This window comes from Rhincodon typus, chromosome 1, assembly GCF_021869965.1.
Source record: "Rhincodon typus isolate 14 chromosome 1, sRhiTyp1.1, whole genome shotgun sequence".
Classification (NCBI taxonomy): domain Eukaryota; kingdom Metazoa; phylum Chordata; class Chondrichthyes; order Orectolobiformes; family Rhincodontidae; genus Rhincodon; species Rhincodon typus.
In genome coordinates this window covers 10,704,767-10,720,289 of record NC_063332.1, presented here as the reverse complement: position 1 = coordinate 10,720,289, position 15,523 = coordinate 10,704,767, and the positions used below count along the sequence as shown (strand labels likewise).

General features: G+C 41.6%; 1 protein-coding gene across 1 annotated transcript in view; it reads left to right on the top strand.

Annotated features, from left to right (window-relative positions):
* LOC109931733 (dedicator of cytokinesis protein 1-like) overlaps positions 1 to 15,523 on the top strand; it is a 1,067,415-nt gene that overhangs the window by 61,599 nt on the left and 990,293 nt on the right. Inside the window, exon 2 of the mRNA XM_048601800.1 lies at positions 4,650 to 4,733. Within this exon, the coding sequence (XP_048457757.1) occupies positions 4,650 to 4,733 (84 nt within the window). The remainder of the gene's footprint in view (positions 1 to 4,649; positions 4,734 to 15,523) is intronic.

Genomic DNA, 15,523 nt, shown 5'->3' with positions numbered 1-15,523 from the left:
GAGGGCATAATCTCAGAGTTGGGACTTGGCATTGCTGTATCCATGATTAAGATAGATACATTTTTAATCAGTAATGGAACCAAGGGTCAAGGGAAAATGAAGTTGAGGATCATCAGGTCAGCCATGATCTCATTGAATGGTGGAGCAGAATTGATGGGCTCAATGGCTTACTACTGCTTCTACATTAATGGTCTTATTGCATTAAAAGGATAACAAATATTACCATTGAGCTAGGTATGCAGCAGATGCAATTTTTAAATTGTTTAAGTTTAGTTCGGGCATAATTTACTTTCAATGAAGCAATGTTAGAGTTTGCCACTCTGAGCCGTAACGGAGTGAATGTTTTAAGATATTAAATAGATGTCAATAACATTCTCTTGCATTTGAAAGGAAGTGATGCCAACATGCCTGTTTGTTCCAATTGCATAGCGTGTAATTTCAGAGGCACTACAGAAATTCACCAAGGCACCTTAGGTAGCTCCTTCCAAACCCCATGACCACTTTCATCTCAAAGAGCGAAGAGCTGCAGCACCTATAACGTTCCCTCCAAGCCACTCATCATCCTGACTTGGAAATATATCACTGTTCCTTCAGTGTCACTGGATCAAAATCTTGGAAATCCCTCCCTTATGGCATTGTAGGTGTACTTACAGAAAATAGACTGCAGCAGTTCAAGAAGGCAGTTCAGTGCCACCTTTTCAAAGGGCCATAAATGCAACTGTCACATCCCATCAATGAATAAAAATGGAAAAAAAGTGTAAACAATCAATTCCACAGGCACTACTCGAAGAAAATATTCTTATGATGCCTTGGTTAAATACACCCGACACCGCTATAATGAAAAACATCATGGCAAAAAAAAAAATCATTATTGCTTGTTGTTTTCCCCTTGGACTGATTTCCCTTTCTTTCTAATTTAACCAGCTGCACATCATAGATCCAACATCCAATTTGCACCCCATGGATTGTGAGCTAGTTTTAATCCACTGACAACTCTCTGTAAAACTGATAGTAAGGCACATCCTTCTAAATGATTGAGGCTTCCCAAACACAGTCTCACTTGACCTCCCCCTCACTTGTTGAATGGAGCGCAGTGTAAGATATGCCGCTCTGACATGAGTCTCCAAGCTTTATCCACTGCACCTTCACATTATAATCTAAAGTCAGTCAACCATAGCTTCTCTGAAAACTTAATTGTGAGGTATCAATGTCATGCTGGCTTCTGCTAAAGCATTTGTTTCTGAAGACTGTAAACGAAGCCTCTTTAAACTCTCATTAGTAAAAATTCTAGTCCTTTATATGTCCAATACGTCAGACCTGTGCCAATCATATTCTGTTGGCTCCAAAGTATTGGGGACCCAACTGGACATCTGTTCCTATGAAGCTCAACTGCCTTAAACAGCAGAGAGATTATTTGTTGGAAATGAGCCAAAGAATGTCTTAACTGTTGCAAGATGAGGCAGACACTGTTCGACATGTATAATTGTGAGAAAATAAATGGAGGCGGTTCAGTGGGATTCAATTTCATGAGCGATGGAATCTTGAGAGCTCATGGACAATTATACCAACTGCTTCCTGCGTTCCGCCTCTCTTGACAACCCACAATGAATCCTTTGCTCATGATTTAAAGTTTGCGTTGCATATAGATAGGATGGTTAAAAAAAAGTTTGCACACTTGCCTTCATTGGTCAGTCCTTTGAGTATATGAGTTGGGATGTTATGTTGAGGTTGTACAGGACATTGATGAGGGCTCTTCTGGAATACTGCATCCAGTTCTGGTTGCCCTGTTATGGGAAGGATATTATTAAGGTGGAGATGGTTCAGATGAGATTTACCAGGATGTTGCTGGGTCTGGAAGGTTTGAGTTATAAGGAAAGCCTGGATAGGCTGGGACTTTTACTCACTGGAGTGTAGGAGGCTGAGAGGTGACCTGATAGAAGTTTATAAAATAATGAGAGGTATGGATAGAGTTGATGGTAGTTGCCTTTTCCCTAAGATAGGAATTTCAAGATTCAGGGACACATTTTTAAGGTCCGAGGAGAGAGGTTTAAAAAAGACATGAGAGGGAATTTTTTTACACAGAGGGAGGTTCGCATGTGGAATGAACTTCCTGAGGAAGAGGTGGATGTGGGTACAATTACAACGTTTAAAAGACATTTGGTTGGATGTATGAATAGGAAAGGTTTGGAAAGTTTTGGACCAGGAGCAGGCAGGTGGGACTAGTTTTGTTTGGGATTATGTTCCGCATGGACTGATTGGACCGAAGGGTTTGTTTCCATGCTGTATGACTCTGTGATTGAGATGAAAGTAACAAATGTCTAGGGGCAGGCTATTTCATGGTCATCGTTCCTCTCTCAAGGAGTCTTTGTGCATGTGCCCTCCACATTTCCATTTCTTGCACAGAGTGTTGCATGAAGCAGACCACATGTAGGCTTTTGAGAAAAATACATGGATCGATGGCTGTATGCAATTCTCAGCATCTGTGCAGGCTTGCAGTCCCTTTTCTGTTGTCTGAATAGTCTGCTTTAGTCCCATCGTGTAACCCAGCCTTCCATCCACTGCTTCCATCTATCCTTCTTGCTGCCTCGGGAAAGCAACCAACATCATCAAAGAACCCTCCCACCCCAGTTATACTCTCTTCCACTCTCTTACATCGGGCAGAAGATATAAAAGTTGGTATGCATGGACCAGGAGATTCAAAAATAGCTTCCTTCCTGTTGTTATTAGATTTCTGACTGGACTTCTCAAATGTTAATGTTAATATTGATCTCCCTCTCTGTGCACCTTCTCTGCGGCTGTAACATTGTGTTCCTCACTCTGTTCTATTATCCCTATGCATTTTGTATGGTACGACCTGCCTGTATTGCACGCAGAACAAAATTTTTCACTGTGCCTTGGTGCATGTGACAATGAAACAAATCCAATCAAATCCCAGTCTGATCTTGAGCCACTCTTTGGAGAAGGAGGCAGCCAGCATCAACTCTCTCCATCACTGATACTCAGTAGCAGCAGTGTGTACAATCTACATGGTTTATTGTAGGAGCTCACCAGTGATCCTTTAGACAGCACTTTCCAAACCCACCACCACTTCCATCTAAAAGGACAGGGACAGCAGATGTTTGGGAACACCACTCCCTGCAAGTTCCCCTCCAAGCCACACACCATCCTGACTTGGAATATATCTCTGCTCCTTCATTGTTGCTGGATTGGAATCCTGAAATTTCCTCCCTGATAGCTTTGTGGGTCAACCCACATCACGTGGACTATAGTGGTTCAAGAAGGCAGCTCACCACCACCTTCTCAAGGGCAACTAGTAATGAGCAATAAATGCTGGCCCAGCTAGTGATGCCCACATCCTACATGTGAATGGAAAATAAAGACAAGTCTGAGAATCACTACTAGGACTGGCAAACATACTCATCAACAGGGCTACACCCAGTTGAGTGAGTGCTCGGACCCAATGGTAGGTTGCCTGTCTTATATCCATGTCCACGCATTGCTGGAATGCGAATGCTGGCTGTTACTGGTATGCTGAAGGCACCAGAGTGGAGTGAGTAGTTCATGCGCAGTACCAAGGGAGTGCTGCATTGTTGGAGTTGCTGTCTTTTGGATATATTAAAGCGTTATCGCATTTGTCCTTTGAGGTGGAAAATAAAAAAAAATCCCACAGCAACATTTGATGAAGATCAGGAGAGTTTAGCTATCAGAAATAACTCTGCTAAATTGGGATAGCTTTCTTTAGAATGGAGGAGACTAAGTTAACTGAAGCCTATAAAATTGTAAGGGTCCAGGATAGGATTTTTCCTATTCAGTCTATTTTAGCAGCCAGCTAAGATAAATTTTGGTTGACTCGAAATGTTAGCTCTGCTGTCTTCCCATAGATGCTGCCAGGCCTACTGAATTCTTCCAGCAATTTCTGGGTATTTTTTTGTTTTATATTTCAAAATAATTGGTAGAAGGATTACACGGGAGTTGAGGAAATCGTGCATGCAGAGTGGTAGGGATTTGAAGTTTACTCGTAAGTGGACATTGAAGGAAAAAAGCACACTTCACATTCCGAGTTGTTGGTTACACGCTGGAATTGCCAGAATGTAAAAAGCAACACGTTTAGAATTCAAAACGGAGATTAGCCTGGATAACTCTTTCTTTTCCGGCAAGCATGTTTACAATGGGCCAAATGGTCTCTTTCTGTATCACTCTCTGGAGTGGGACCAAAGCTCACAGCTTCCATGACTCAGCAGCAAAAGTACTATCCATTTGAGTCAGATTGATACCTTTCAACACATTGCACCTTGTAGAGTTGTGCAATTGTGTAATACCAGCATGTCTGCACTCCAAAGATAATTCATCATATGAAGACAATTCAATGTGATAAGGCGCTATATATAAATGTAAGTATCTCTCAGGTCTGTTTGCTCAGCATTCATTTCTGACTCAGCCATTTGAGATTAAATATTTCCTTCGGAATAGTAATCTATGCCATCACTTAATGACTACTGTGTCAATGTGTCATATCTTTTATTACAGCACCATTCAACAGAGAATTTTATGTCCCATTTTTATTAACGCCAATTTGAAACATAAATCTTTCATCTTGTGTTTCCTCTGTCACTTTCTCCCTAACTTTTTATTTTACATTTTTTTTCCAGCCGTGTGGAATTTCAAAGGGACTCATGAGCATCATATCCCTCTCCAAATCGGAGATACAGTCAATATCCTCCAAGCTTGTGAAGGTGAGTGTGCACTCATTACAAAGATCAGGTTTGTGTCAGACTCGGTGCTGGGGTTTCTAGTGTAATGTACTTCGCAGCAAACAAGCAGCTAAGTGAGAGCACCCAGCTAAGTGAAGCTTTCTTGGTGTTTCCTGAATGTTATGAAACAATTCAGTCAGGTTGAGCACAAAGGAATTAAGTTCAAAGTCTTTACAGGGCAAGACAGTGTATTCATGTAAGGTTGCCTCTGAAAATGTTTAGGTTGACATTTAAGGGCAGAAATGGTATCCTGAGGGGGAATTGAGGTTGTTGCTGTTTTGTTTAATGCTATAAGAGATTCAAATACAATGGAATTATCTCATAGAATACTATAGTCCATTCAACCAGTCAAGACAGTGCAGGCTCTTTTGGACAACAGGAAAGTTAATGCCATCCTATATCCTGCAATTCTTCTTCCTTCAGGCATTTATCCAGTTCCCTTTGGAAGTCCACTATTTAATTTAGTTCAACAAACATATCACACCTCCCATCTTGGTCTATTCCTGAGGTTCGAGGCACTGCAGAAGATAGCATTCAGCCAATATAGAGTCACAGAGTCATAACTGCACAGAAACAGACCCTTTGGTTCAACTCGGCCAAGTTTCCCAAACTAACCTTATCCCACTTGGCCCATGTCCTTCTAAATCTTCTCCATTCATGTACCTGTCAAAATGTTTTAACCATACTTGCATTTAACACTTCATCTGGCACATGTAATATCAAGAAATGCTTGAAGGCAGTGGGCATTGTAAAGTGTATAGGCTTGACCGATATTCTGGCAGTAGTACTGAAGACTTGTGCTCCCGAATTAGCTATGTCCCCTACTAAGTTGTTCCAGTAGGTCTATAGCACCGACACCTGCTTAACAGTATAGAGAATTATTCCGGTATATCCTGTCCACAAAACACATGACATATTCAATTCTGCAAATAAATGTTCTATTCTTGATTAACAGCTAAATGATAGAATGTATGGTTGACTGTCCTATCAATATCTCTTTGCAATAATCTGCTCATTGACACTTCCTGTGATTATACCTTTGAAGTCTGCAGCCTGTACCACCTCTAACGATAAGATCAGATATATTGGAACACTGCCATCTGCAAGTTCTCACATTCATGTCACACATTGTGCTAACTTGCAAGTAATGTTGCCATCCCTTCATTGTCACGGGGTCAAGATTCTGGGACTCCCTCTCTAACTGCACTGTGAGTCTAACTCTACAACATGGACTGCAGTGTTTCAAGAAGGCAGCTCACCACTATCTTCAAAAAGGTATTTGGGGATGGACAATAAAGTCCAACTTAGTCAGTGAAGTTCACAGCCTGTGAAAAAAAAAATAAGAAAAAATCCGACAAATCAGCACTATTTGTTCCAAATTGAGGCTTCTCTTCCTTCTCCTTTTGCCAATTGGTTCTACTCTTCAATGAACCTTTAAACATTGGGATCTTTTCCTTTTTTTACTCAATATGATTTTTCCTGATTTTTGCAGCTTTAACAAATCTTCTTCTAGCCTTTATACTCCAACTCTACTTTCCTCAGTCTATCTGTGTAACTGAAATCGCTTGTCTCTGGAATGATTCTAGTAAATCTTTTCTGTATCTTCTACCAAGGCTTCTTATCCTTCCTAAACTCTGGTTCTCAGAATTGCACAGACACTGTTCCAGCCAGGGAGAAGCTAATATTTGTATCTGGACATCACCTGATTTCCTAGCCTCTATGTTTTATGTCAGACTCAATTATAACTTAGTGCAAGTGGATGGATTTTGAGTCGGTTAAAATAGAGGCCAGGATGATGTATCTAATTTGTAAAGCCCAGCAGTCCATTTGCTTTATTAACTGTGATTGCTAACTTGTTCTGTTGCCTTCAATTATCTCTGCATAAACATCCCGAGGTCTCTTTGTTCTTGCACACTTGTGGTATTTTCTAATCAATCTGTTCATTGATGTGACTACACACCTCTGGAGCAAGTGAGACTTGGATCTGGCCCTTCTGGCTCAGAAACAGGGACATTGCCACTATGCCCCCAGACCTTTATGATGTTTAATCACATCATGTTTTTCATGTTAAATCTCATCTATCTTGTACCTGGACATTCTACTAATGCTGTTTGTGTTCTTTTGAAGCCTATTTTCTCTTCCTCACTGTTTATTACGTTTTATTATCTGAATGGTGGCAGTTTAGGAAAGTGTGAGGCGCAAGGAGTGGAACAGTCGCTGAAGGTTGGCATGCGGGTTCAGCAGGCAGTGAGAAAAGCTAATGGCATGCTGGCCTTCATAGTGAACGGATTTGAGTATTGAAGTAAGGATGTCTTGCTGCAGTTATGCAGGGCCTTGGTGAGGCCACACCTTGAGTATTGTGTGCAGTTTTGGTCTCCTAGTCTGAGGAAGGACATTCTTGCTATTGAGGAAGCCCAGCGAAGGTTCACCAGACTGATACCAGGACTGACCTGTGAAGAAAGACTGATTGACTGGCCTTGTACTCACTGGAACCTAGAAGAATGAGGGGGATCTCATGGAAACATATAAAATCCTGATGGGACTGGACAAGGTAGATAATGGAAGAATATTCCTGATGTTGGGGAAATCCAGAACTAGGAGTCACAACCTAAAATTAAGGCGTAAGCCATTCAGAACTGTGATGAGGAAGAATCTCTCCCACAGCAAGCTGTTGGGGCCAATTTGTTCGATATATTCAAGAGGGAACTGGACGTGGCCCTTGCAATTAAAGGGGTACAGGGTTTGTGGAGAGAAAGCAGGAATGGGATACTGAAATTGCATGATCAACCATGATCCTATTGAAGGGTGTGCAGGCTAGAAGGGCTGAATAGCTCACTTCTGCACCTACTTTCGATGTTTCAAATGTGTCATATCCAAATTGTGCTCTGTACCTTCCAACCAAGGAATTAATGCTTTTTAAAAGCAACGGTGGTCGGAGTGCTGAACCTACAGGAATTCCATTGTCACTTGATGGAAGTATACAAAAGCATGCATTCACTACGGATCAGGGATAAGAGAGCAGTTTCCCAGAGTGCAGCTGGAAATGTTCTCCTTACTATAGAGGAGATTTAATCGAGGTGTTGGAAATGATAAATTTTAATCCCATGCATAGGGCAAAACTGTTTCCACTGGCAGAAGAGTTGGAAACGGGAAGATAGGTTTGAAACAATTTGCGAAGAGTCACAGAGAGATGTGAAGATTTATTTTACCCAACGAGCTATGTTCTGGAAATCACTGTCTTAAAGGCAGTCGAAAGAGATTCAATAGTAACCTTCAAAAAGGAACTGAGTATGCATTTTAAAAGAAAGTGTTGAGCTACACTGGGAGAATGAAGGAGGAGGATATGTTGCCATCTGTTTCAAAAGCCAAGTCTCTTTTGAAATGGGGTCTCTTTTGTGTTGTATGAATCCATGAGTCCATGATAGTATAGTCAAGGTCAAGGTATTATAGATTAAACTGGGAGATGAAAACTGGATGAAATGGTTATTGAATTTGCTAAATGTCAAGAATTACATTATGACTGTGGAGTACCTCCATAATGGGAGATTCTCCACAAGCTTGAACTCCGGGTTTGGAAAATGGAACTGTGGCTGGAGTATCTATTGTGCAACCATAGAACATAGAACAGTACAGCACAGTACAGGCCCTTCGGCCCACAATGTTGTGTCGACCTATTATCCTAGTCTAAGATCAAACTACCCTGCATACCCTACATTTTACTATCATCCATGTGCCTATCCAAGAGTCGCTTAAATGTCCCTAATGTACCTGATTCCACTACTACTGCTGACAGCGCATTCCACATGCCCACCACTCTCTGTGTAATGAACCTACCTCTGACATCTTCCCTATAGCTTCCTCCAATCACCTTAAAATTACGCCCCCTCTATTAATAGTCATTTCTGCCCTGGGAAAAAGTCTCTGGCTATCCACTCTATCTATGCCTCTCATCATCTAGTACACCTCTATCAAGTCACCTCTTATCCTTCTTCACTCCAATGAGAAAAGCCTAGCTCCCTCCACCTTTCCGCATAAGTCCTGACGTCCACTCCAGGCAGCATCCTGGTAAATCTCCTCTGCACCCTCTCTAAAGCTTCCACATCTTTCCTATAATGAGGTGACCAGAACTGAACACAATATTGCAAGTGTGTCTAACCAGGGTTTTATAGAGCTGCAGCATAACCTCACGGCTCTTAAACTCAATTCCCCTGCCAATGAAAGCCAACACATCATACGCCTTCTTTACAACCCTAACAACTTGGGTAGCAACTTTGAGGGATCTATGAACGTGGACCCTGAGATCCCTATGTTGCTCCATACTGCCAAGAATCCTGCCATTAACCTTGTATTCTGCAATCAAATTTGACCTTCCAAAATGAATCACTTCACACTTTTCCAGGTTGAATTCCATCTGCCATGTCTTTGCCCAGCTCTGCATCCTGTTAATGCCCTGTTGCAGCCTACAACAGCCTTTCACACTATCCACAACTCCAACAACCTTCGTGTCATCAGCAAACTTACTAACCCACCCTTCCACTTCCTCATCCAAGTCATTGATAAAGATCACAAAGAGCAGAGATCCCAGAACAGATCCCTGCGGAACACCACTGGCCACCGAGCTCCAAGCTGAATACTTTCCATCTACTACCACCCATGTGGACTCTGTAGATTTTTTTCCTTTACTCATTCATGGGATGAGGGGCATTGCTGGCCAGGCAGCATTTATTGCCCATCCCTAATTGCCCAGAGGGCAGTTAAGAATCAACCACAAAGCTGTGGGTCTGGAGTCACATGTAGGCCAGACCAGGTAAGGATGGCAGATTTCCTTCCCCAACAGACATGAGTGAGCCAGAGGGGTTTTTCCAACAATTGACAATGGATTCATGGTCATCATTAGATTCTTAATTCCAGATATTTTATTTAATTCAAATTCTACCATCTGCTGTGGCAGGATTCAAACCTAGGGTCCCCAGAACATTATCTGGGTCTCTGGATTAACAGTCCAGTGATAATACCACTAGGCCATCGCCTCCCCTATGTGGGAAGGTGGTCACCCTGCAAGTCAGAAATGTGCAGGCAGGATGAGAATGGGTGACTGTTAGGCGGTCAAGGCGAACCAGGCATCTGGTGCTAGAGTCATCCTGAGTATGTCATACTTGTTCAATTCCAGAAATAAGATCATGGATGGAAGAGCAATGGTTATAGGAGAATCCAATATCAGACCATCACACGGGTGTCTCTGCAACATTAAATGTGACTCCAGGATGGTGTGTTACCTCTCTGGTGCCAAAGTCAATGTTGTTGCAAAGTGGCTGCAAGACTTCTTTTTTCTAAGATAGGGATCAGTCAGAGCTTATGGTCCACATTGCAACCAACATAGTTAGACAAGAAGTGAGGCCCTGAAAGTAGAATTCAGGAAGTTAAGAAGGAAATTAAAATGATCAAGTTGCCAAAAATAGTAGTTTCTTTGTGAGTTAGGAGATATTCAGAACAGAGGAGTTTAGAAGGACCAAGGAAATGGAAAACAGAATATGAATGCAATCTAGCAAGAAACATAAAAATGTCTTGCAAAAGCTTGTGTAGGTATGTAAAGGGACAAAAGCGATTTTATAATGGGGAACTGAGAAATGACACAGAAGCTAAATGATGACTTTGTACCTGTTCTCAGAGGAAGATGCAGGAAGTATCTCAGAATTAGAAGTTTAAGTGACCATTGCGAATGAGAAATTAAAGTTTATACAGGAGAAATTAATGAGGCTGAAAGTTGATAAGTTTCTGGTCATAATGTTCAAAATTCCAAAGTGTTGAAAGAGATGGTTGTAGAGATAGTCAATCCATCTTCCATCTACATATATTCGAGAATGATTCACACAGATTGGAAGTTTGCAAATGTCACCCCATTATTTAAAAAAGGAGCAGGAAAAGAAACAGTGATGAGATATTCTGAGCCGGGGCACCAGGCAAGTAACACAGCCTTTGGGACTGTCGATCCTGGCCACTGAAGAGTATCTATTCCCCTGACTGTACTATCCCCAATTACATCTCCATTTCTCTTTTCTCCCCTCTCTTGAATGGCTCCATGTGTCACAAGGCTATGGTCAGTTTGCTCATCCTCCTACAGCTCCCACTCTCATCACACAGGCAGCAAGAATCTGAAGCCTGTTGGCCCAGCTCAAGGGCTGGGGCTCCCCTAGCAGTACCTCCTGGATCTCTCTACCTGTCACGTTTATAGTCACACCCTCCTGTCTCTGCCCAATGATTGATTTTGCAGTAGTCAATCTAAGGGTGTGACTTCCTCCTGAAACATGGCATCCAGGTAACTCTTTATTCCCCCTTCCTGATGTGTCACATTGTTAGAAACTCAGATGCCTGCTCATCAACCCTGAACCAGATTTCCTTGTGTAACCAACATTTATGTTAGATGTGGTCACAATGAACCACAACGGTATCCACCAAATCCCATATCATGCATGTACAACATATTTCCTGGCCCAGCATCTCTATCTTAATTATTTCATTCATAATTTGATTTTCAAACATTTTCTATTTTAGTTTGTAGCCTGTAAATATTTCTCCTATTTATCTTCAATCTATGATAGATCGTCAGATTAGTAGCTATCACCAACCAAATAACTTTTGGTTTACCTTTTGTGCTGGGTCCCTGATCCTGGGCTGTTAATTTATCCTGTAAAAAAAATTATAACCATGAGTCAGAAAAAATGAAGGAAAAACATCCTATTCCCCTCCGCACTGAACTCCCACACTGTCTTCAAGTTACCTGAACTAAATAATCACTTGGGCTGTGCCTCACTCTGGATGTGATCCCTATTTCCTGACCGTTTGAAGCTTACTGAAGGCTTTAACGTAGATTTTGGAGATCTGAAATGCAAACAGCAACTGGTGGATGATTTGATACTGGAGACTTATTCAATTCACTATGTGGCACAGAAACATTTAGAAAATCTCCATTTTGCGTTTTCCGGAAGCAAAGACCTTTAAGTCAAACCGATAGCACGTGACAGTGTTTTAATATGGTGGTTATACTCGACTAAATAAGCTTTACTGTTTTGACTGCATCAATGACTGATTGCACAGACTAATGGTGTAAAGGTTAATTAAAGAGACAACCCAATGTCCACCAGTCACTGCACTTCCCAGGAATTTCAGTGAAAGGCAATTTAAACTGTGTAATTATGAAATGAATTGAATTGGACTGAATTGAGTGCATGCATAAGTGAGCAATTGCACTGACTAACTAAGGTGAAAAACTCAATCCAAAATCCAACTGAACTCTTGTAAAAATATCTTATAGGTGCTCAGAGGGGTCAGGCGATGTCAGATTTACAGTAAGAAATAATCTAAAAACTGAACAAGCAGCAGTAATGGCAGTAAGGATTCTGAAGACCACTTCAAATTCCTTGGGGTTGTTAAATTAATCTGGCTTGCCCAGATCGTGCTATAAGGACAATATGCATTCATTTGAGATTGGGTGCATCCTATTGCTGGGTCTGCTTTCTGCTCCTAAGGTGAAAGAAAGAGAAGTACAGGAGGACTAACTTTTTATATTCAGTCATGGGAGATGGGTGTCACTAGCTGGGCCAGTGTTCATTGTCTGTCCCTAGTTGCTCCCTTGAGAAGGTAGTAGTGAGCTGTCTTCTTGAACTGCTGCAGTCCATGTAATCTCAGTTAGATCCATAATGCCCTTGGGAGGTGATTTATGTAATTATTTTCACATCTTCAGAATATTTTGAACCAATGCAGCCAATGTGTCAGTTTTAAGATGTAGTCACTCCTGTTTGTTAGACAGAGTCATTGAGATGTACAGCTTGGAAACAAACCCTTCGGTCCAACGCGTTCATGCTGACCAGATATCCTAAAGTAATCTAGTCTTATTTGCTAGCATTTGGCCCATATCCCTCTAAATCATTTCTATTAATGAACCTGTCCAAATGTCTTTTAAATGTTGTAACTGTACCAGCCTCTAGTACTTCCTGTGGCAGCTCATGCCATACATGCACTACCCTCTGCATGAAAAAGTTGCCCCTTAGGTCCCTTTTAAATCTTGCCCCTTTCACCATCAGGGAAGGTGATGGCCTTGTGGTATTATTGCTTAATTGTTAATCCAGAGACCCAGATAATGTTCTGGGAACCTGGATTCGATTTCTATCATCTGCCGTGGTGGGATTTGAACTTAATAAAAAAAAAATCTGGAAATAAGAGTCTAATAATAACCATGAATCTCTTGTCAATTGTTGGGAAAATCCATCTGGTTCACTAATGTCCTTTAGGGAAGGAAACTGCCATCCTTACCTGGTCTGGCCTACATGTGACTCCAGACCCACAGCAATGTGGTTGACTCTTAACTCTGGGCAAATAGGGATGGGCAATAAATGCGGCCTAGCCAGCGATGCCCTCATCCTGTGAATGAATGAAAAAAACCCCTTAAAACTATGCCCTCTAGTTTTGGACTCTCACATGCCAGGGAAAGAACCTTGGCTATTCATCCTATCCATGCCTCTCATAATTTTATAAATTTCTATAAGGTCACCCCTCAGCCTCTGATAAATGGTCAGAAACAGTGTCCGTGGGGTGGATGTGTGACTGGTTGAGGGATATTGATGGACTTGACTTTTTGTCCCGTGGGATATTTTATCTGCAGTTGAACAGGCAGATTGAACCTCCACTTAATGCCTTTGTTGAAAGACAATACCTCTAGCAACTTGTACATAATTATACTGGGTATCATTTTATAAACCTAGGAACAGGGAAATTGGACACCACTTAATTACTGAGCCTGTTCTCCATTTAGTGAGACACAGCTGATCCACAACTAACTTCGTAAATGCCCACTTTTGTTCCATATCCCTTAATGCATTTATGGGGCAGTTAGCTCAGTTGGCTGGATGGCTTGTTTATGATGCAGAGCGATTCCAATGGTGTGAATTCAATTTCTGCACCAGCTGAGGTTACCATGAAGGACTGTCTTTCTCAACCTCTTCCCCTCACTCAAGCTATGGTGACATCTAGGTTAAACCACCACTGGTCATCTCTCTCTCTAACGACAGAGCAGCCCTATGGTCTGGTAGGACTATGGCAACTTTACTTTTTATTTAATGCATTTAGATACTTCATTTTTTCTTTATTTATTCACAGGATGAGGGTGTCGCTAGCCAGGCAGCATCTACTGCTTATCCTTAATGGCCCTGAGGGCTGTTAAGAGTCAACCACATTGCTCTGGGTATGGAGTCACATGTAGGCCAGACCAGGTAAGGATGGCAGTTTCCTTCCCTTAAGGACATTAGTAAACCAGGTGGTTTTCCAACAATCAACAATGGATTCAAGGCCATCATTATTCTGTCTATAATTCTAGATATTTATTGAATTCAAATTTCACCATCTGCCATGGCGATTGATATCAGATTTAAAATTTATTAAGTATCTAATTTAAAATCTTTAAAACGAGTCCAACTCTGATTATTTAGTGCTGGTGAATGTTTAAAACTTCAAATTGCTCCCTTTATATGTCAAAGCATTGCCCTTTCTCACTCCTGAAAATAATATCAGTGGATATGATCGAGGTTTTAGAAGTTCAGTTTGCTCCCTCCACGAGCAGCTCTGTAACATCCTCCAGTCTAGTTGTATTATCTCAGGACTGTTAATTCAGAGAGCCAGGGAATGTTTTGGGGACTTGAGTTTGAATCCCACCTTGGCAGATGGTGGAATCTGAGTTTGATAAAAGTCTGCAATTAAGATTCTAATGGTGACCATAAATCCATCTATTTCACTAATGCTCTTTAGGGAAGGAAACTGCTATCCATATCTGGTCTGAGCTACATGTGACTCCAGACACACAGCAATGTGGTTAACTCCTAACTACCGAGATCTGTGCACACCTCCAATTCTGCCCTTTTGATTTCTCTGATTTTAATTGCCGTTCCTTCAGATGCCTGGACCCTTTGTTCTGGAAGGACCCCAATAAATTTCTCTGCCTCTTTGTCTGCCTCTCTTCTTTTAAGGCATTCCTAAAAACCTAACTTATCGCCCTATGCAGCCTGAATGCCAAATTTTGTTTGATACCCTTCATGCTGGCGTGCTGGAGATGTTCTTTATTCATTCATGGGATGTGGGATATCTTTGGCTGGGCCAGCATTTATTGCCCTTCCCATTTGGCCCTTGCAAAGGTGGTGGTGAGCTGCCTTGTTGAACTGCAGAAATTCATTTAGGGTGGGTAGATTCACACTTACTACTCTGGGGACTCAGGTTTTGGGGATGTTGTGACATCGGGAATGTGTGAATTTCTGCCTCATCTTGTTGTTGGTCCCACTCATCGGTTGTTCGAGTGCAGTTCGAAAGATTTCAATGAGGATAATGTTGCCATCTCTTTACAATGGACATTGGGTTCCTAAGGGGTTGGATTATGTACTCCAAATCCTACGTTTATTAAACTTACTGCCACCAACACTGGTCCTGGACAGAAGACAGACCCCACACTTTGTTGGCAGGCTTCACTGAGAAAGCCGGTTGCAGTCCTGTGATCAAACATTTGAATAAACCCAGTATGGACCCCTCTACTGGTCATTTCTCATTATATTCCTGAAAATCTCTTGGTCACTTTGAATATCAAGAGGGAAAACAAAGGGAAGCACCAGACAGCAACTAAAAGAAAAACAAGTTGATGACCACTCTGGAAGTTATAATTAAAAACAAAAATGACATGTATAGACTCAGCAAGATATATGGGCAACAGGGAAAGCATTTTAGAATTGGATGGA